This window comes from Carassius gibelio, chromosome A2 (assembly GCF_023724105.1).
Source record: "Carassius gibelio isolate Cgi1373 ecotype wild population from Czech Republic chromosome A2, carGib1.2-hapl.c, whole genome shotgun sequence".
In the NCBI taxonomy this organism is placed as follows: domain Eukaryota; kingdom Metazoa; phylum Chordata; class Actinopteri; order Cypriniformes; family Cyprinidae; genus Carassius; species Carassius gibelio.
The window spans coordinates 16,817,837-16,839,997 of record NC_068372.1 but is presented as its reverse complement, the minus strand read 5'-3'; the positions used below and the strand labels follow the sequence as shown (position 1 = coordinate 16,839,997).

Here is a 22,161-nt window from a genome sequence, read left to right as displayed (position 1 = left end):
TTGCTGATAAAGTGCTCTCAACTGCCATACACTAGGGACTGGAGAAAGTGAGTGATGTCGGACTCAACAACTTAGTTGACTCCCCATCACTGCTATAAGATTTTCATGGTTCAGTACACAGACAGTACTTCCTGTTACTTAACTCATTTTTATCAGGAAATAAGATTTTCATTCAGTTTTCCTTCCTTTTTTGTACAGTTCTAATTAGTTTTGTGTTTTTATATCTCTCCTCTCAGGCACCAGTCGATAATGGATCAAAAATCACCAGTTACCTTTTAGAGTGGGATGAGGTATTGCTATATATGTATATGATTTGTATTTATTTTTTGATTCTCAAGGAAGATTTTATAAAGTTCTTTTTACATTTTTAGAAAAAGGCCTTCTGGATGAAATGCATTTCAACATTTCGAACACTAAAGATGTCTTTTTGACATCAGTCCTCTCACATTCACTCTATTTAAAGTTTCATATCTGAGTGATGTCTCTGCACTGTTGCTACTCATACATTTCTCACCCAGCTGTATGGCTTCAGTGATGTTATGCAATGTAGTGACTAAAATCTATTTGTTAATCATCTACTTCATCTATTAGGGCAAAAAGAATAAAATTTTCAGAGAATGTTACTTCGGAAGCCAAAGGCACTACAAACTCACTCACCTGTGTCCAGCCATGGCCTACACGTTTCGAGTGGCAGCACGCAACGATATAGGAATGAGGTATGCCTGCCTAATCAAATGCATAACCTTTTTCTATACTTACACAATGTATTTACATGCTTCTGCTACATGCTAAAACACATTAATCTTAATGTTACTTCCTGTTTAGTATGGATTGTGTGCAAGTTGGGATACAGCCAAATATTTAAACATTGTTTAATAATATGTAATATGAGGATAATAAGACTCTTTCTTTGGGTTGCTGTACAGGATGCATATAATTAAACCCTGTGTGTGACAAAACAATCCCATTATCTCTCTGTAATCTGATCATATCACCAATCACCATCCCTCAAGTCTTAATGGAGATGGAGAGCCATAAAGTCACCTTGATTCAGGGGAACAGACGGCTGCTGGAGCGCTCTGTCTTTATCTTTTGCTCTTGTGCTCTTCTGTTTCTCCATTTCACCTGCTATATATATTTTTTTCACAAGTCAAAATATAATTATGGCAAAATAAAAAAAGGTAAATAATTTATAGTGATATAATAAAATATTATAATTTATTCCATTATATAATTTTAGTTAAAAAAGACAAATTGATTAAGAAGAAAAGCTGGTTGACCCTCACACAAATCTACAGAATAGATCTATAAAATATGTAATGTTTGGTCCAGTGGGAGGAAATGTAGTTGTTGAGGGAAGATGGTCATCACTCTGAATGCAGCTCCATACCTCTTCTCCTCCATCTCCTGACATTAATACCAGAGACACATTCAGAGAGTTAAGCAATATGCTGAAATATGAGACTCCACCTCCAGCAAACCACCCATTTGCCCAGACTGAAGAGGACATATTTTATTACTTCCTTAACTGAGAGAAGCTCATTTAACATCTCCTGTTTCCCAGTGGCAGTTATAGACACACTCCTACACACAGTAAATTCTAAGGGCTCTAGTAAACTTGTCCGTGAACCAGTTAATTGGAAGAAACCAGATTTAATGCCACCATCAAGAGGAGAGGAAAACTATTCAAATTCCTCATATCAGCCTGGAAGTTATTCATATTGGAGCTGTGTTTAAAAATAAACTCAGTTAAAGTGTCCAACCTGAGAGGGATGCACAAGCCTTGCAATGAGATGTTGAAACTGTTTCAAACTTTATGCAAAACACATTCATACATTCTTCCTTACGGATAACCGAAAAACTAAAAACACTATTCCTGGCTGTTTTATGGATTCTTGTATGTGTGTATATGTTTGTGTGTGTGTGCATGTTTTTATGTAATTCTGAATATTTTCTGTCTCCTTTTTGTTTGTCAGTGGCTTTAGTCCTGAGGTGGTGGTCTACACGACTGGAAGTCTGCCCCACCTGCCCCATGCTCCTCGGCTGGTGCGTGCGGGCATCACATGGATCACGCTGGAGTGGAGCCGACCAGATGGCTGCACCGCGGAGGAACCCGTCACATACACGCTGGAGATCCAGGAGGAGAACATTGTATGTCATTTAGATGACAGTGTCATCAGTTATAACATGAAAACAACCTACTGCAATACTGCAACAACATACTTGAACCCAATGGCATGTGCTTGCTTTTGAAATTTAGAAACTGGTCATTAATTAGGATGGGAATCTTTTTTTTTTTTTTAAAATACTTGAGTCAATTCATTTTCAAAACATTCTACTCCAGTTCGTGTTTGGACATCTGCATTGTTCCACCAAGACAACAAATGGTCAAATGTCTTTCTTTTGCATTCATACTGCTCATTAGAATTACTGTATATCAGTGTCATTTAAAAAAACGACAACACAAAAAAAATATTCAGATGTTACTGAAAAGTAGTAATATTTTGGTTTATTATATAGTTACTGTGGACCAGTTATTGATGGGTTACTCTCAGATCATATAAATTGTGACGTGGAACCATAATTCGAATAATAATAAATAAGGAAATTCCTTACTATTCCCAATGCTACTTGGCATAGTGTTAATGATAACATAAGGTCACATAATATGCTGTTTTATGATCATTTCTTTGCAGGGAACAGAGTTTTACCCAAAGTACACTGGAGAAAACTTGACATGTACTGTAGAGGGCCTGAAAAGAAGCACGCAGTATAAATTCAGGGTGAGTGAATCCAATTTTTCTTTCTTATAGCTTAGAATATCCCAAAATGTGTGCGAAATTTCATTATTGTGTGATTAGCGGAGCTCATAAGATTGTACACCACTAGTTATAATCACAATGCTTATAATTTAAATAAAGAGTACCTTGGTTATCCTGTGGGGCAAATATAGATCACAACGTGATTTGGGAATTTTGAGAGTAACACAAATGTGCAGTGCATGCTGGGAACTGTGGGCTACTTCACTGCTAAGGACAAGCCAAGGACAAGATACAGAAGTATCACAAAAAGTTACAAACAGGCCTACAGTGAATTCACACTGGTTCAAACTTTATGGATATACATCAGACATCAGATTTTCAATGTTAGCGTTGACAGACAAATGTTGTCACACCTGTTTTTTTTTTTGTTTTTTTTTTACTTATGTTTACTACATTTGTCAGTAAATGTAGTACATTCCAGATTTGTTGTGATCTGTGAGGTAGTACAGTAGATGGTTTGACACAAAAGAAAAAGTACAAAACACATTAAAGACACTTAAAGCAATTTGAAAGCTCACATTTGTCACATATCCAAATTAATTGCTATTGACATGTTCAGAAATACCAAAGAGGTGCATTTGTCTGTTTTGAAGAAAATAATTTTGTATATTCTCTAAAGTGCTGGTCAAATATTAATTGCAAAGTTGTAGTGACCTCATGTTTTGGTCAAGCGTAGTGTAATAATTATTATCCAGAAGTGTGCAGCTTTTAACACCTGCTCTTTAAAGGCACAAAGTGTTTTGTTTACCTGTGTCAGTGAGTAACTGTATGTGCAAGAAGTGTGCGAGTGTTACAGGGACATCTGAAAAATTAAGCCTAGAGTCGTACATTGTTAATTACAGTGTTAACCAACTGCTTTAACCTCTCTGTGTGCTCCACTGACTCATACCACAGTTGTTTTTTATTATCATCACATATATTTTCTTCTGTCACATTCATATAGTGTACTCTCCTATCCAATTATGAGTGAACCGCAGCCCACGTCAAGTGCTGCTGTAATGCAGTGAGTGGGTCTGGCTTAAGTGCTTTCATAATTGACTGTAATTCCTTTGAATGGTGCACACACCTCTTGGGTTTTTGGCATTTTATTTTTTTAGTGGAGATGCCCATTACAGTTGCAGGTGCAAATAATAGGAGTGTGTAAATGTGTTATGTCTCTACATTTGTGGTGGTTTGTTTGCGTACAGAAGCTCTTTATTAGGCTGTGTGTAAAGGTTTCTATTTTTGTTATAATCTTACGTTTTATATGCACAAAGATGAGTCTCAAAACGTGGTCAGATTTGCGTTTCATGCGCGTCTGCGGGGCTATTTGGCCTCTTTTTCCTGGATTTGTCCTGGCTGGGATTTCTAAATTACCTAATACGTCCAGGTTTTATTTTCCTATTGACATGCTCTCTGCAGTCTTCATACATTATATGTGTATTTGCATTACTTTCACTGTTCTCTTTCTCGCACCTGACAATTCCTCGATTATGTATGATACCTGCATGCTATTGTTCAAACTACTTTTCATAAACTACCTTAAGCAACTATGAAAACAACAGGGGAGAAAGGCAAAACTTTGAAATTTAGGCAATTTAGAAATCCCAGCTAGGACAAATCTGGGATCAAGAGAACTTATAGTCACCATAACATAGGGATTTAAACAAAACCCATGTGAATGAATGATATCTCAAAGCATGCAATTCAACAAGATTTGCGCTAGTGGTGCTTTTCTAAGCAGACTTACAAAGTTCACCTGGTGGCAAAAAAAAGGCACACACACACACACACGCAAATATTTATGTACATAATTAAGCCTGTTCTGAGTTTAAACAATCATGTTTTGTGTCTTGCAGCTCATAGCCTCGAACTTGGAGGGCAGGAGCAGTCCCAGTGAGGTACTGGTGTGTAAAACCAGTCCAGACAAACCTGGACCCCCCTCCAGACCCTGCATCAAGGGCCCTATCAGACCGTACAGCTTCAGTGTCAAATGGGGTATGGCTTTTTGTGCAGCTGAAATGTTCATTTTGAGTTGCTGTATTTGTTGAATTGGTTTCTGACTGAGGGAAATTGGAAATCTCATTTATGTTTGGGAAAAGATGCAATCTGTTTTGCATTGGAGCTTGACCTTTTGAATCTTGGAAATCGAGAAGAAATATCTGCAAATGTAATATTAATATTAAAAATAAAGTTGTAAAGTTTGTATTTACAAACTTACAAGAAATGTAATGTAGTATAGTGCTGGTATTGCTCTCTCTCTGTCTGACGTGTGCGTCATCCATCCGCACACCATCTCACCTTGACATCTTCTTTTGTGATGCACTGCTTGGCTCCTGCCACTTTCCAGTTCAGTTCCTTGTTTGCAAACACAAGTAGGACGAGGTCTGCAATTGTATTGTGTTCTCAGTGTGATAATTCCCTCTTTATTTCCCCACAGTAATAAACCAAACACTTGATTTCATACAGCTGCAATAAACTTCAAGGGCAAATGTCTGAAATGCAGTTTAGGCTGAGAGTTTTTGCACAGTCAATGCAAAGGGAAACAACAGTTGTCAGGTCTAAATAGCTAAAGGGTGAAATCAAATGTCCCTCAATCTTTTAAAATTAGTTCATTAATACAATAAAAACATACTGTAGATTTCAGTGCTTACAGTAGCAAATAAAATACTTAATTCCGTCTTAATGAATGCATATTAAACTGTAAATGACCAAATTACAATGTTTTTGGAAAAACAACATAACTATATTCTATCTTGTTTTTTATTTTATTTTTATTGTCCCCGTTTGTAATTTTATTTGGATAAAACTGTCTGCTAAATGAATAAATGTAACTAACAATAGAAGCGGACCTAAGGGAAGAAATTACATGAAAAATATGTGCTCTGACCCATTTAATTTTATACAGCTTTATTTCTTTTGTACCCTTACATAATAACTAGTTAAGCTGTTGTTTAAATAATTTTCTAAGGAACTGTATGTATTTTATGCTAAACATATCGGTGCGTGTGTGTATATTTCTAATATCCTGTCTGTATTGTCATGCAACAGATCCCCCACAAGACAATGGAGGTTCAGAAATCTTGAAATACCTCTTAGAGATTTCCGAAGGAAATTCTGATGGTATGTATTAATGCATGCAACACCGATATATCACGTTGACATGCTTTGTGATGATCTGTCTGCATGTTTAAGTATATTTTTGTCCTTGGTTAATTACATCTCAATTTTATTTGGGAACAGTTGCATGAATAACTGACTCCCTGGTATCCAGCGTGGCCAGCTGTTTGTCCTGCGAATGCTTAACTGTTTGATTTCTGTATTCTGTAGCCAATCAGTGGGACATTGCGTATAGTGGGCCTGCCACAGAGTGTGAGTGTGAGGACTTGAAACCTTGCACGTTGTACAGACTGCGCACCTGCAGCATCAGCACGGGCGGCCACAGCCAGGTAACAGCTTACGTCACCTCTGTCCAAACGGGATCCCAAAAGAAATGCATTCAGAAAGAATAGACAATTGTTTTCATACAAAAATGGCTCTATATTTGCAGGAATGAGTATGTGTATTGCAATTCACAACAACAAAACACACCATATAAATATTTATTTAAAGAGTTCAGGAAGTTTTTTTTTTTCAGTTCAGCAATATTTTTGAGGTGTCTGGTGTTGGCAATAAAAAAGAAGAAGAAAAATCAAAACATCACTTCGGTTATTTTCAGAATACTGTATAAAGAATGGGATTCAGTTTTATGATCTTTTTATAGAAACCCAGTCCAATATGCATCATACTGTATGCTGTACATTACCACTCAAATGTTTGGTTAGTAATATATTTTTTTTAATTTTGAAAGAAGCCACGTATGATCACCAAGGCTGCATTTATTTTATGAAACATAATATACAGTATAAAACAACTATTTTAATTTAGTCTCTAATATATATTTGAATGTACTTTATTCCTGTTATGGTGAAGCTGAATTTTCAGCAGCCATTCAGCGTCCACTCTTCAGTGTCATATGATCCTTCAGAAATCATTCTAATACGCTGATTTGCTGCTCAAAAAACTTTTCCTATTATTACCAATGTTAGAAGCGGATGTGCTGCTTAATATTTCCGTGGACCATAACCTTAACTGCATTTATTTGACATGGACGTCCTTTGAATGTTGTTACCATCACTTTTGATTACTTTCATGTTTCCTTACAAAAAAAATAAAATAATAATAGCCTGCAGTCTTTTGAACAGTAGTGTAAATCACATACCTATTTGTACAGTTATATAGATATAAAAACATAATTGTTATGCTTGTGTCCCTGCAGTGCTCTGAGAGTCTGCCTGTGCGTACGCTATCTGTTGCTCCAGGACGTTGCCAGCCTCCAAGAATCGTGGGTAAAGCGAAACACAAAGAAGTGAACTTACAGTGGGGTAAGATTCTCTGCATACAGTACAAAAACCCACAACATAATTTGTTTCTCTTTTTCTCTATCCTTCTTTGTCCTTCCTGTACAGTACATCACACTTCTGAGAGTTTTTCATTCCTTAGCCTCTTTTATTTCATGTTTAGTATTATATAAGTAACATGTAAGTGTCATTACATTTTAATGCTTTTGTTAGCCTGTCCAGTTGAACCTACTAGATGCGGCACTGCTACATTGTTCATTCAATATATTGCGGAAAACATGAGTATCAGTGTGGAGAAGACGTTGTTTATGTCAAGACTGAAACCAAGCCATTCACACAGAACACATATTTATCACATTTTCTAGAGGGACATCTATCAGCATTGCACTTGCTTCTTGCACAAGTTTTTCACCATCCCACTCTAGCTCATCTTTTTAAATGAAGAAAGTAGTCTGCTCTTTGTTATTGGTTTTCGGTCCTTTGTATTAAACTATTCATAAATGCATGGAGCATGGTGCATGTTTTTTTTTCCCTAATATTTAAGCAACTTTATTCATTATATAGGGTTTGTAAACATTATGCACTTTTTTTTTCAAAGATAGTCGTTTTATTTTATTGCGCTTTGAAGAAACGTGCATAATATTTTGCGCCATACGCCCTCTTGTGGCCGAAAGCTTTTTCCCCCAACTGAAATTATGCCTTTTAAATTCAAATTTAGTTTTTCAGTCATTTTGACAGCCCTACTCTGCAGTTTCGGATTCATTTCTGATAATGTGAAAGACTCTCTGTAGCATTTACCCAATGCCACAAAACCCCTTTGTCATGTCCAGGAATAGCTTAATATCAATATTTCCACCATTTTTGCTACATTTCCTCAACGTAACATTATCAGCTTGCACATATTTTCCAGTACTAGACTAGAATGATGCTCTTGTAGTGCACTTGACTCGCTGACTCCCTGTGCCAGAGCTATCGGTTTGGAGTTAATAGCCAAACACCCTCACCAGGGAGTGAATTCTGGGTCTAATGGGAGCACTATTGTTGAGCTGCTGATTCCAGACTTTTTAAGTAAACACTTTGGATTCAGGATTTGGACAAGAAACTTTGATGATCTGAAGTTGTAAAGCTGTAGTTCGCTCTTCCTTAAAATAACCACTTACTTTTAATATCAAATATTAAATGAATATTAAATGAAACTTAATTCTTTGTTGTACTTAAGTGCTTTGTCTCTGTCCTTCTTTTCAGACTGTCCCTCCTCTGAGGGGGCATGTGAGGTGAGTGAGTACAGTTTGGAAATGAGGGAGGGAGAGTCTGAGCCTGCCGAGGTCTATCACGGCTCTGATCTTGAGTGCACTGTGGGCAGTCTGCTCCCCGGCGCCACCTACAGCTTCCGCCTACGTGCTGCCAATGAGGCAGGGGTGAGTGACAAATCAAGAATCTAATATCAAGAGATTCACTGACATCCAGTGCTTAGCAATGATGGGTTGTTATAACTAGTTGACTAGACTGTCCAAAGGACTACTGCCAGGTTAGCATATCAGGCTAACAGCATGCTAAAACTTTCTCAGAGCTTATGTGATTCTGTATCTTCAGTGATTATGCACTGTATTTTATGCATGTCTTAAATTCATTTTAAATCAATTTTAAATCATTTTCAAAGTTTTTTTATTCCTTGTTTTATTTTTTTATGATTATTTTACTTTCTTTTAATGTGGCAGAAATGGGCTTCCATAGATATCTCTCCATATATCTCTTTTCCAAGGATTTCTCTTTCTCTATAATCCATCACTGTTCAGGAAGACAGAGATCAGCTCTGGCTGTCTAACTTTATCTTTTTTGAAGTACTGTTCCCAGTCTCATTTCCAGGAGTGTTAATACTGCATTCAGTGTGAACACTAGAACCTGAGGAGTGAATTCAATCCTCTTCTCTGTTTACTTTACATTGTTTGTATGAGACAAATTCCCACAAGTGAAGCTTCGATGTGTCTCGCATCAGATTGCAGTACTTGAGACATGCTTTGCTTTCAAAAGGATGTAATGCAGGATTTTGGGTCTTACTTGTTTTTTTGGTCTTTTTTTTTTTTTTTTTTTTACATTTTATCCAGATATAAATAAACATATTTACATATAAAATGTTTTATATGATGTATTAGTTAATCATTTGCACTTCTATTTTTCTTTTTCTGTCTCTTTTCATTTGCTCATAGTATGGGCAATATTCTGAACCAACAGAAATAACAACCGCAGCTGGTCCTCCTAGCCAGTGTGCAGCACCAGCCCTCACCTTACTGTCCAATACCTGTGTGCGGGTCAGCTGGGAGGTAATTTATAATATTTAGCGCAGACCCATCATTAATAGGACATGGGTTTTTACTTTAACACACTCAACAATACTGTCAGTATTGAGGTTCAGATGAGCTGAAGTACTTGTTAGATTCAAAAAACTATTTTATGCCCTGCCTCTCTCAGAGTCCAGAGAGCTCAGGGGCCGACATCTCTGAGTACCGTCTGGAGTGGGGCCGCGGGGGGGAGCCCATGGAGCTGATCTACTGTGGCCCTGACACGCAGTGTGAGATCTCAGACCTGACACCTGCTATTCATTACTACTGCAGACTACAGGTATTAATATTTCACCCTCCTTTCACTTTCATAATGCCTTTTAATTATATTAGAAATGCCCTGTGTTTTATTTGTAATTAATAATATATAGCTAAGTCTTTTGTTACTTTATTTTATAAGGTAAAGTTGCCCTTGGGAGTAGGAAAGTGTACTGTAAATAACTGATTAGTGCATGATGTGGTTTTATTCTATTTTACAATTTACAGTGAGTCGTTCTATCTTTGGATAGATTTTTGTGCCATATTTATCATATTTAGCTAAAATGAGCAGAGTAGTAAAACTATGACAGGAAAAGCTGAAAAGAAAAAAAAGTGAAAGTTGCCGCTTCATTAACTGCATCATCTTGCACAGTGAGGCTGTAAAAATGTTTGATTCATTATGCTTTAAATAAATGAGCAGGTCAGAGTCATGTCCAGATGACGTCATATGGTAACTACAATTCAATAAGAGGATTAATTATTTAATTAATTAACCTAATTATTTATTAGGAAATGTAGTCATGCAGCTCAAAATGTTTTACAGAATCGGATTAAGATTGTAAAGTATGTATTTATAAATATATATTTTTAAAAATGTAGGCTGATGAGCTAAAACAGATGAAGTTTCTGTTAACAAATATGTCAGTTTAATCAGGAATATTTTTTTAGGTGACATTTATCATTGTTGCACAACACATTAGGGTTGTCAGTGAATTAAAGTATTGAACTGTGATTAATACAATCGTTTTTCATGGTGCATTAACACATTTAGTTCATTTTAAGAGAAAGGACACAAAATAACTGCTGTATGTGTAATTACTAATTTTGGCAATTCATGCAGATGCCACTATATAGATTAATTTGTCATTTACTGACATTTTTTTTAGAATCACACAGAACTGATTAAACCGGTCATAACTATGAATTAAATAAATGTGAAAAACCTTTTAACAGCTAACTTTTAAAATGATTAAATATTGATTACATTTTTTGACCTTTATTGAACTTTGCCCCCTCTATCAAGGCGGCGAATCAGGCAGGTGCAGGACCATACAGTGATCATGTGTGCTGTCAGACCCCCGCCACCGCACCTGACCCGGTCTCAGTGATGTGTGTACTTGAGCACGACCCCACAGAAAGTGGCGTCTACACACCTTCCACTTGCCTGGCTTTGAAATGGGACGAGCCCTGCAACAATGGAGCGGAGATCACATCCTACACACTTAAACTGGGAGAGCAGCTCATCAGCCTGGGCACCAGCACCTGCTATGTGCTACAGAACCTACAGCCTGACAGTGAATACAGGTATGTATATATATATATGCACATTGTGACACCACCATTCTGTCAACCAGATCACATTCATCTGGTGATTTACATAAGCACTTCTGCGATATGGGAAAACAGTCTTAACTAATAACTGCTTAGCTTTCCCATTCCCTCTGAGCCCAAACTGTGTCCTGCGGGGAGCGGTTGCACTCCATCTCAGGTCTCATCTGCATTCTGCAAAGTTGTCCATTTCAGCGAAGCGTGACGCCACGGCCGCGTTACCCCTGCTGTCTGTTTCCTCCCCCTGCCCAGGATAGCAGTGGGTAAACAGCAGCGTGGTAATGACGCTAATCGGAAGCTAATGAAAAGAGAAGGCCAGAGGGCAGAGTTTGTGTGTGTATCTATGAAGTGGCATCCATAACAGGACATCTATCCCTGCATGGGGCCTCCACAGTGCACATATAAGTGCCTCCATCAGCCAGCTTATGCAACCCATGTTTTTGTCTGAGAGCTTTGATTATGGGCTTTATATTAGAGATCTAAGTGGGACTGATTTTTCCAGGTTCATCCCACTTTCCTCTGGCTCATACAGATTTATACTCGCCATCCACCTGCTCCCCTCTTGATGATTTTTTATCTGTCTACTCCCATTCATTTATACTACCGTTTAAAAATATGGGGTCAGTAAGATGTTTTTTTTTTTTTTTACTAAAAGAAAATAATACTTTTATTCAGCAAGGATTAATTAAATTGAGGGAAAGACTTTTATTTTACAGAGTATTTCTATTTGAAATAAATGTTGATCTTTTGAACTTTATTTCCATTAAAGAATCAATGCAGCTGTTTTTAACACTGATAATAATAAGAAGTGTTCTTGAGCACCATACCAGGATTGTTTGAGACTGGAAACTGGAGCATGAAGAAGGAATTACATTTGAATGTTTATTAACATAGAAAATTGTAGTATAGACATAGAAATTGTAATAATATTTCACAATATTATAGTTTATGCTGTAATTTAGATTTTAAAAAAGCTTTCATGAGCATGAGAGACTTTCAAAAACATTAAAACAATAAAAAAAATCTTACCGACCCTAAACTTTTTAGCTGTAGTGTAGGTCTTGTCACTATATTTTCCCCAGGTGTCACAAATTCTCAATATTCTCATTAAAACCATGGATGCATTTACACTGTTTAAGCACAATTAATTTAACTACTTCTTATATTTACATTAAATGCCAAATTTTACATTTTTTTTTTCACTTCTTTTCCAATCTAAAATTTTAAATATAAATTTGAACTGCTACTACTCTGTATATGGTGGAATATTAAAGTGTTTAATAACTGACTATTAAATAATCCTACTCTGGAAATCTGGGTTGTAAATAATCTTTCAGAAAGAGATTGGAAAAAAATTTGTAGGTGTTTTTATATATTTTTTAGTTATAGTATACCTCTCCATTTCCATCAGCTTTTTTTTTTTTTTTTTTTGTTCTGTTGGACTTTTGGTTAACATTCTCAGCCACGCATCATTCCCCACAGGGTCTAGTTTTTCAGATTTTCTGTATTTACCATGCTCATACAAGGAAGCTGGGTTTCTGTATGCTTAGTATATTTATTAAATTTTATTCAGACAAAATATCCTGAAATATAAATAAAAAACCGCTGCAAATCCTTCACAACACATATAAATTAAGAAACGCTGCAAATCCTCACAGCACATACACATTACACAGAAACAATTAATGAAGCATTGCTAATTTCTTTTCATTAACCTTGAAATTATATATATATTTAGAATATTAAAGTTACCCATCTTAAGTTACGTTTTACATTTAATCATGTAATTATTCAGCTTATTTAGGCCAATAATATCCAAAAGATAAAGGAATCATAATGTTTTTATGACACCATAAAAAAAAAATTACGATAAACAAATCCATGTCGGGTCTGACACTTTTTGAGGTCTCCTTGAAACATTTCCATTGTGGTCACAGCGCTATTTGCAGCGCGTTTGTTAATTGCATGTGTTCTGAGGGTTTTCAGCGCATTTCGTTAATGCATGTGTTGTGAGGATTTTCAACGTTTCTTTATATGTTTCGTTTATGCATGTGTTGTGATGATTTGCAGCGCGTTTCGTTATATGCATGTGTTGGGATGATTGAATTGGGAACTGATGAAGATCTTCATTTGCTGATGTTTTTTCAATTTGCATGTGTATTCTTAAGTTGCAGCGTGTTGAGCTGTCTTGGCCACCGTACAAATGGGTTAAGTTAGTAATGTCACAAATTTGTATTGTGATCAGTGAATTTAAATACTGAGAATCTTAAATGTGTCAATTTACAGCATTATGTTAATTTAGTTCCAGGTTGAAGTAAAAATAAACAATTTTAACTCCACTGTATGTGAATCAGGACTAGATCTTTGAGCCGGCTCTGTTGTGAAGCAGACTGTATGGTCATTTGATCTCTCCTAGATCGATTATGTCTTTTGTTATTAGGGGCGTACAGACTAATGCAATCTCTTGAAAGGTTAAAGTATGTATTGTTTTCAGTTAAATGTCAACCAAACAGTCTGGTATTGTGGAAGAGCTGCTGTTAATTCCAGTCCAGACTCCCCAACCCTCCAATTTTTTAAAACCCAGAAATTGATTTTGGTTCTATTTGACTGAACAATATGACAAGGCATAATCCATGAATGATGGGCTTCTACACAAAGCACTTTCAGTCGACAAATACAAATTTGATCAAGGTTAGCTAGGTGAAAGTTAAGGAAGTTATTTGCGTCCTCAAGTGAGCAAAACTCATTCTCTGACGTGGTTTATTACTTCTTAGATTGGCAGTGAGTGAAGAGATCGACCACATCTCATTTCACATCTAGGCTGAGTTGTGTTGTGGAAAGGCTGTGATTTTTTTTGTTTTTTTTTTTTGGTTACCAGCAAAGCTAGGACACATCTGTTGGCCTGTTGTTAAACATGTGAAACCCCCTGCTCTCCAATGATACATGCACATTCATATGAAGCTGCTCATATGTGTGTCATCTGCTCACCTCCTGCATGTACGGCAGCTTTAAGCCATACTCGGTTTTTAAAACATGAACATGAATGAGTCTAGTATACGTAGTGAGTCACCATTAGCTCTGTTATTGATGATACCAGGTGTCTCTGTTGACATTTGTTGTGTTTTGAAAAGAAATGAAATCCACTTGCTGTAATGTTGCAGTGCAGTTGCTTTATGAACATGAAGTAAACAAGTTGCTTGGCTTTCTCTCTTTTGGAAGCGACATAAGTGTGTTGCATAGAATATGTTGTTGAAAGGATTTGTTGAAGGAGCAAGTTTATCAGGAATTATGTTCTTAATGAGTTATTGATTTAAGCCTCAAAGCTACTTTGTCTCAGTCAGGAGGTCTTGTGGTAAAGGTCAGGTAAAGTCTTTCATACTGATCCTTAAAGCTTGGGAAAAAATAGAAAGCACTTTTGCTTTGCTTCTAACTCTTTTGATACCACAACAATATATATATATATATTTTTTTTGCTGACACATGTGTAAATATGTCATTTTATAGTCCTTTTCAAACTGAAACAGTACTATTTATTTTGAGGAATAAGGAAGAATTTCATACTAAGCCCATCAGTCACACTGCTCTGTGTTATCACTCGCTGTCTATACAGATCAAATCACCCAGACCTAAGGATCAAGGTTTAAATGTGACTCTCTGTGCTGTGTCAGTCTGCAGATTCAGGCAGTGAATGAGATTGGTGCTGGTCCCCTCTGCCCTCCCCTGCTGGCCCACACCAGGCCGCTGCCCCCTGTCCCGCCCCGACTGGAGTGCACTGCCGCTGGACCCCAGAGCCTCAAACTCAAGTGGGGAGACAGCAGCAGTGCCAAGAGCCTGCTTGGAGAAGAGATGGTGTACAACTTGCAGATGGAGGACAAGAACAGAAGGTCACTTCATCTCAATTACACCTCATAAATGGCCGTAGATGCACCGCTAAAAAGGAAATTGAATTCATTTTGAAAGCGCACTGAGCAATGATGTTATTTAGTCAAGGTGAACTGTCATTAGATTACAGAATTTTTTTTGGCATTATATACTTTTATTTTTAAACATTTTAGCTAGTATTGTGTTTTTTTTTAGCTCAACCACTGAAAGCTTTCAAAGTTTAATGTTAAAGGTCTGTAGGTCTTACTATTATAGTCATGCCTGTAGATCGGCCAGGCCACTACATTTTTAACCTCTCCAAATTTCAGTTTGCCTCATATCCTAATTTAATTGTAACTGTTGATTGTTTTCCTTGGCAGAGTGGAATTTTGGCAGCATTTGTGAGCGGGCAACAGGCCTGACAGATGGGCATTTAATAGAAAATATAATAAATTCCCCAATTCCCAGACAAATTTTTTTTAGTGTTAGACTGGTTAATTTTCTAATTATTCTAATGATTCTCTTTAGCCAGTTACAGCTTTTCAAATAGAGGAAAAGTGCTAAAAATATTAATCTTTACCAAACCTGCCCCAGGGGTATATACAGTTTATATATACACGCTAATTCTAACTTTATACATACTCTTTCTAAAGTTTGGAGTCTGCATGATTTTTTACAGTTATGTTTTAATATTTAAAAAAAAAAAATCTTATGCTCACCAAGGCTGTATTTATTTGTTTAAAAATGCATAAAACTGTATTATTGTGAAATATTATTACAGTTTAAAAGAACTGTTTTCTATTTAATTATATTTTAAAATATTATTTATTCTTGTGAAGACAAAGCTGAATCTCAGCATTATTGCTCTAGTCTTTAGTGTCCTTCAGAAATCATTCTAATATGCTGGTTTGCTGCTCAAGAAAGATTTCTTATTTTTATTTAGACTGAAAACAGTTGTGCTGCTTAATGTATAGCTTATTTCAGGATTTTAAATAATTTAATGCATCCTTTCTGAATAAAACTATTATTTATTTATTTTTTTTTTACTTTTGATGGTGTTAAAAAAAGCCTTTGATGGCGTAGTGTTCAGTCAAACTATTATGATTTCAAAATGCTGTTCAGATACTTGTTGGTGCCACTGTATTTTCATACCAAATGATAACTTTTATTATGTTATTAAGGCTTTTCTTGCATCTTATTCAAGACTGGAAGTTACAAAATGAAACATCATAATCATAAACAGGGGCTATCAACTAATAGCATAATGTTAGTCCTGATCAAATTACAGCAATAAGCACATTTACTAAAGGCATAAGATCCAATTGCCATCTTTGGTGTGCATTACAGTGAATTTTTTATTATTATATTTTTTTAAATTAGCATTTATGATCTTAACAATGATTGATTCAGCTGCTTAATCAAAATAAAATTCCATCTGCACAATCAAGCGAGACTAGGTTGAGCATGGCTCTGAAACAGACTCGTAATTGTTCTGCTATTACACATTTTATTTCTGGTCAGATTGCCATGGTAACCGCAAATGTACAGTACTATTCATCAAACCAACAATAACAGCTATTGTATTAAAACACTCTTCTGTAAACTCCTCCTCTTGTTCTTGTTGTCTTACTTTTTGAAAAGACTTTTTTTCTGGAGTTCATTTTGTAATTCAGTAAGTGGTGTGCTTAGTACATACAGTATGCACAGAAAAGAAGTATCAATCCAAGCCAGGATTCCGACACAGCCTTGAATGAAAAAAACATGAAGAGAATAGTTTGACAGGCTATAGTGAGAATATAAAGTATGAACTGTAGGTCAATGGTCTGTTGCCTTCATCTCATTAGCCGAGCTGGCAGGGTTGTAATATATATATATTTTTTAGATTGGCAAAATATCATGGAAGCAGTCATTAAATAGCAGCTGCTGCTTTGTTCTCTGTTCTGACCTGATTGGTTTGTGTATAGACCGATGGTGTTGTGCTAGGATGGGACATGGCATGAGGAAACCAAGAGCCCACTGCCAACATCAGAAATATGCTCCTAATTTATTGTAATTGAGACCAAGATAAGTTCAATCCTGGGAAGTCTGGGGCTGCTTTACAATGTCATTATGTCCTTTGTTTGTGTTAGAAACACACAAATGGGCATAAAAGAGCATTAACATAAAATATTAAACAGCACAGCTGCCTTCAACACTGATGATAATAATAATAAATAAAAAAAATCAGCATTAGAATGATTTCTGAAGGATCACGTGACACTGAAGATAGAGTAATGATGCTGAAAATTCAGCTTTGCTATCAGAGGAATAAACTATATATATACTTTGTTTTTACTGGTTTACTGTTTTAACAAATAAATGGTGCCTATTGGGCACAAGACAATTCTTTCAAGAACAGTAAAAAAAAGGAAAAAAAAAAGAAAACAAGTCATCACCCTTAAACTTTTAATTAGTGCCCGGTTACACACCAATAACAGAAATTAAATGTTTTTGGTTTAGGTTTGTGACAATCTACAGAGGCCCAAGCCACACATATAAGGTACAGAGACTAAATGAGTCGAGCAGCTACTGTCTCAGGATTCAAGCAGTGAGCGAGGCAGGAGAGGGCCTTTTCTCTGAAGTCCACACCTTCCATACCACCAAGTCTGTTCCTCCTGCTCTCAAAGGTAGAGTACATCTGTACAAGTATATTGGCACATTGCTTCATGCCACATTTGTGTTCATGTACTGGATGATGGGCACTATTTGATGCTTTTACAGCTAAACCTGTATATTATCTTTTAGCTCCTAAAGCGGTACAGATGGAAGGGAATGTGTGTGAGGTGAGCTGGGAGAGCATTCCACCAATGAGAGGAGACCCCATCTTCTACGTCCTACAGGTGCTGGTGGGTCGAGAGTCTGATTACAAACAGGTAAGATTGCACATTTCATTTCTGAATTGTCTGTACTGTAGATTATGACTATCAATCCGGCAGTGATTAATCTCATAACTTTTATAATTTATCTAAACACTTTAACACATGCAGTTCATTTCTACAGAAAAAAAACCTATTCTGCATTTTATTCATAGTAAAATGTATATATTACGAAACAGGACACAGTGCTGTTTAGTCATCCAATTTGCATAAAAAAACATATGCTCTATACTTCTATGAAAATGTCATTAGAATTTTTTTTTTCATATAATTCAGTAGTCAAATTGAATATTAAAGGAATAGTTCACATAAAATTTAAAATCTGAAAATGTACTCCCCCTCAGGCCATAAAGATGGAGATGAGTTTGTTTCTTCATCGGAACAGATTTGGAGAAATTTAGCATGACTTGTACACCAATGAATCCTCTGCAGTGAATGGGTGCCGTCAGAATGAGAGGTCAAACTGCTGATAAAAACACCACAATAATCCACAAGTTATCCACATGACTTCAGTCCATTAATTAATGTCTTATAAAGTGAAAAGCTGTGTGTAAGTAAGAAACATATCCATCATTAAGACATTTTACCCTTCAAATAATTGCATCAAGCTAAAGCACAAGTCTCCTACACATAATATTGCTTCTTTAAGGGAAAAAGTTATCTTCTTAATTTAGGAGAGAAAAATGCACTGAATCGTATACTCGCCAATAGAGCATGATGCTAAATTTCTCAAAATCTGTTCCTATGAAGAAACAAATGAATCTACAGTATATTCTGATTGGCCTGAGGGTGAGTAAATTATCAGCAAATTTTGGGTGAACGATTCCATTAATGATCTTGGGTCATTTGTGATTAACATTATTATTATTATTTTAATTTAATTTCACTTAACTTACATTTGTATTAATATATCCACAACTGTAGGTGGAACAGAAAGGCAGGAAGTTTCTTGCTAGTCTTTGCAGTGCATTGTTATTCAAGGAAAGGGAAAAGATCGAGATGTCATCCGCACAGACTAAGTCTGAGATAGAATCAGGATGATAGGTCTGTGTCCTCTGCCTGGGGATATTAGTATTCTGCAACTGATGTTGATGCCACTGCTGATGGCTTGATGGAGACCACCACCCAGCTCATCTATCATACTTCATACAATGGAAGGAAACAACAGCATGCATTTAAAAATGTTATTTTATTTTACATTCATGGTTGTTACACAGTTAAAACCGCCCACAGTTCTACTCATCATTAGTTTAGCCTGATGTACCGAGCTTAACAGATAGTTATACATATTTGGTTTACACAAAAATGTAATAAAAGTTTACATACCATTGTCCTTAATATTGTGACCTGGCTTTTTAAGAATCAGTGACTTTTGTGGCAGTTGTGTGTGTCCCTGGTTTTTCACAGAGAGAGGATTATTATCATTCACTGCACAAGTGACATTATTGCACACATTTTTGTCAGTGCGGTTACAAATGTGCCATCATTTTGCATTTAATGACCACATTAGTACATCAGGCTGTGAATCATAAATTCACTTACTGGCTGTGAAGGCCTCGAAATCTCTCTAGGGATCTGTCCAGAGTAAGCCAATCAGATCCCTTCCTCCACAAAGATATTTTTCTTTAAGGGCACGACTGCTGCTGCTCTGATGTCTAATGTAGCTGGCATGGTTCCTATTACTATGTTAATGTGTTCCTTGTCCTGTGAGCTGTTAAAATGGATGTGAGAAGTGATGAGTGTGTTGTTTGCATTTAAAGAGAAGCAAGGGTTTAATGGCAGCAGATGCCAGCTTCTGTTTGCTCTGCTTCTAGGGTGTCTGTGAGAACTCGTAACTAGTGTGCATCTCCATTTTGACATAAAAGTAAAAGCACAAATCCTCTGCATCTCAAATCGTTTTCACCCAGGTAATGCATGTTAAACATACATTAATGAATAATAATTGTTTATGTATGCAGATGCAGATATTAAACGTCATTTAATATTTAATATGCAATTTTGGACTATGGTTAATTCTTTAAAAAAAATATGTATCAAAATTCCACACTCCCTTTTTTTTTCTAAATTAAAAATAAAACACAAAACACTTCAATCAACGTTGTAATGTACAGGATGAAAAATTAATATTCAGTTTGAGATATGCTGAATTAACGGTTTTATTAGTTTTTATAATAATTGCAATTTTAATCTATTAAAATAGATCAATTTTATATGAATAGAAATTTAACGGTTATAGTAAAATAAATGTACACATAAAGGAAATGAGCAGGAATAATTAGACATTCAATATCGACAGATGTATATCCAGCACTGTACTGAAAACATAAAAGCTAAGTGATACAAATAGTGAAGCCTTCCTACGCTGTTATAAATGTTATCATTCATGCAGCTGAATAAACTGTTTTGCTTTATTTTATTTTTAATTGTGTTCTATTAGATTCAGCTTGTTTTAAGTTGTGTTTTGTCTGCTCAAAAGAAATTGTCTCAGTTTTACATGCTCTTCTGAACTCAGATGGCATCTCTCCGCAGATGGAAAAATGAAATAGTAGCTGTCAAAAAGGGGTTGCCAGAAACAACTTATATTAAGTTTATCTTTTTTAATGCATTATACTGCTGGAAGGGACAGTTTCCAAATGTATTTGCTTAGCTTATGTATTTGGTACATTACTGTTTTTTTCTTTGGACATAAAAAATAGCAGTAGATATTTGGAGGGCAAAGAAATTGACTAAAATAAATTCTCAGTTCAACTTTTCTAAATCTATTGTGTCAATGCAATTTAATCCATGCATCTGGAATAAACAAGGAAGGTCTTAATGTTTAACTCCTGGCTTCGCAGTGCTTTTAAAGCTGCAAGGTGATATGAAGCTCTGGCACGTTTTGGCTTGGAGTGACTTTTCTCGGTTTCATTTGTGTCAACAAAAGAAAATGTGTGCATCATTTAGCCGGGAATAAGGAAGGTTATAATTTCATTGAAATTGAACAGCTGTTGTTTGGCAATCAGAAGCAGCCACATGTGTAGAGCCCTATCCATAGGAAGTGCTTTCTTCCCACACACTACCTATTCTGCATTAATTCAACTTCCATGATTTTTGTTGAATGTTTCTTGTTAGTAACATCAAAACATGCATGTAATATAATTAGGTTTGTTTTCCTGCTGAAAAGCTTCTTTTCTGTTCGGTTTTCTTATCTTGACTCATTTTCCTACATTTGTCAACACTGCAGGATAGGAAAGCTCTGGCTTACATTAGAAAAAATGCACCCTACTGACCACTATCTGTGATATTGAGATATAGCAGGACAGTAAATAATCCATCCAAAGCCTTTCCTATGCTCTGCTTTAATAAATGTTGAGGTGTCCTTATCCTAATATACTATTTTGAACTACACTTTAACCTGGTAGATTGAATTACATTTGAAAGCAATTACATTTATTTGTATTAAATCCTAATAGTAGTTATAATAGTAGTAATTATACTATTAACAATAATATTTATTATCATTAATTGCAAATGCTTTACCAAAAATGTTATATTCGTATTCAAATGAATTTATTAAATGTATTTTAATAATATTTAATAATATTTTTTACAATTGCATTTGCTTATTATTAGTATTATTGTTATCGATGTTAATAACATTATATTAATTATTTGTAACATTATAATAATTATTTGTTGTTATACTGTATATATTATTTAAATAAGTGACATGACATTCAGAATTAGTGCTCTGCATTTAAACCATCCAAAGTGCACACACACAGCAGTGAACACAAAAGTACAAACGTACAAACACACACACACACACACACACACACACACATGGAGCAGTGTGCAGCCTTTTATGCTGTACCCGGGGAGCAGTTGGGGGTTCGGTGCCTTGCTCAAGGGCACCTCAGTCATGGTATTGCCAGCCCGAGACTAGACTTGTGCTGGTATTCGGTAATGGGATATATCATGGTAATGAATATACATGGTATAGTTATCGTGGGCACTTCTTAATACCACATTTTAAGAATACTCTTCCCATCAACTGATCAAAATGCACAACAACGCTGTATGATGCTTGAAAGAGCATGTGCTCTCTGATGTAAACAAGCAAGCAGGAGAAGCACATGAGGAACGCTTGAGAGACGCGCTGAATGAAATCACATTCACTCATTGACAGCAGATGGCGCTAAACTGCAGGAAAAAAAAGCAGCCTTTACCCAGAAACCGCATAAACAAAGCAGCTGTGCTACTTTCTAAAACATATTTA

At 35.9% G+C, this 22,161-nt stretch overlaps 1 protein-coding gene across 2 annotated transcripts in view; it reads left to right on the top strand.

The window, feature by feature from the left end:
- The window catches only part of LOC128028986 (fibronectin type III domain-containing protein 3B), a 124,510-nt gene that overhangs the window by 97,156 nt on the left and 5,193 nt on the right, over positions 1–22,161 (top strand). For both annotated transcript variants that reach the window (XM_052616414.1, XM_052616422.1), the window contains exons 11-25: positions 237–290; positions 592–716; positions 1,977–2,151; positions 2,697–2,783; positions 4,661–4,799; positions 5,853–5,924; positions 6,132–6,250; positions 7,120–7,225; positions 8,447–8,619; positions 9,409–9,522; positions 9,671–9,820; positions 10,823–11,103; positions 14,796–15,011; positions 17,488–17,654; positions 17,773–17,900. In XM_052616414.1, coding sequence (XP_052472374.1) covers positions 237–290; positions 592–716; positions 1,977–2,151; positions 2,697–2,783; positions 4,661–4,799; positions 5,853–5,924; positions 6,132–6,250; positions 7,120–7,225; positions 8,447–8,619; positions 9,409–9,522; positions 9,671–9,820; positions 10,823–11,103; positions 14,796–15,011; positions 17,488–17,654; positions 17,773–17,900 — 2,106 coding nt within the window. The remainder of the gene's footprint in view (positions 1–236; positions 291–591; positions 717–1,976; positions 2,152–2,696; positions 2,784–4,660; positions 4,800–5,852; positions 5,925–6,131; positions 6,251–7,119; positions 7,226–8,446; positions 8,620–9,408; positions 9,523–9,670; positions 9,821–10,822; positions 11,104–14,795; positions 15,012–17,487; positions 17,655–17,772; positions 17,901–22,161) is intronic.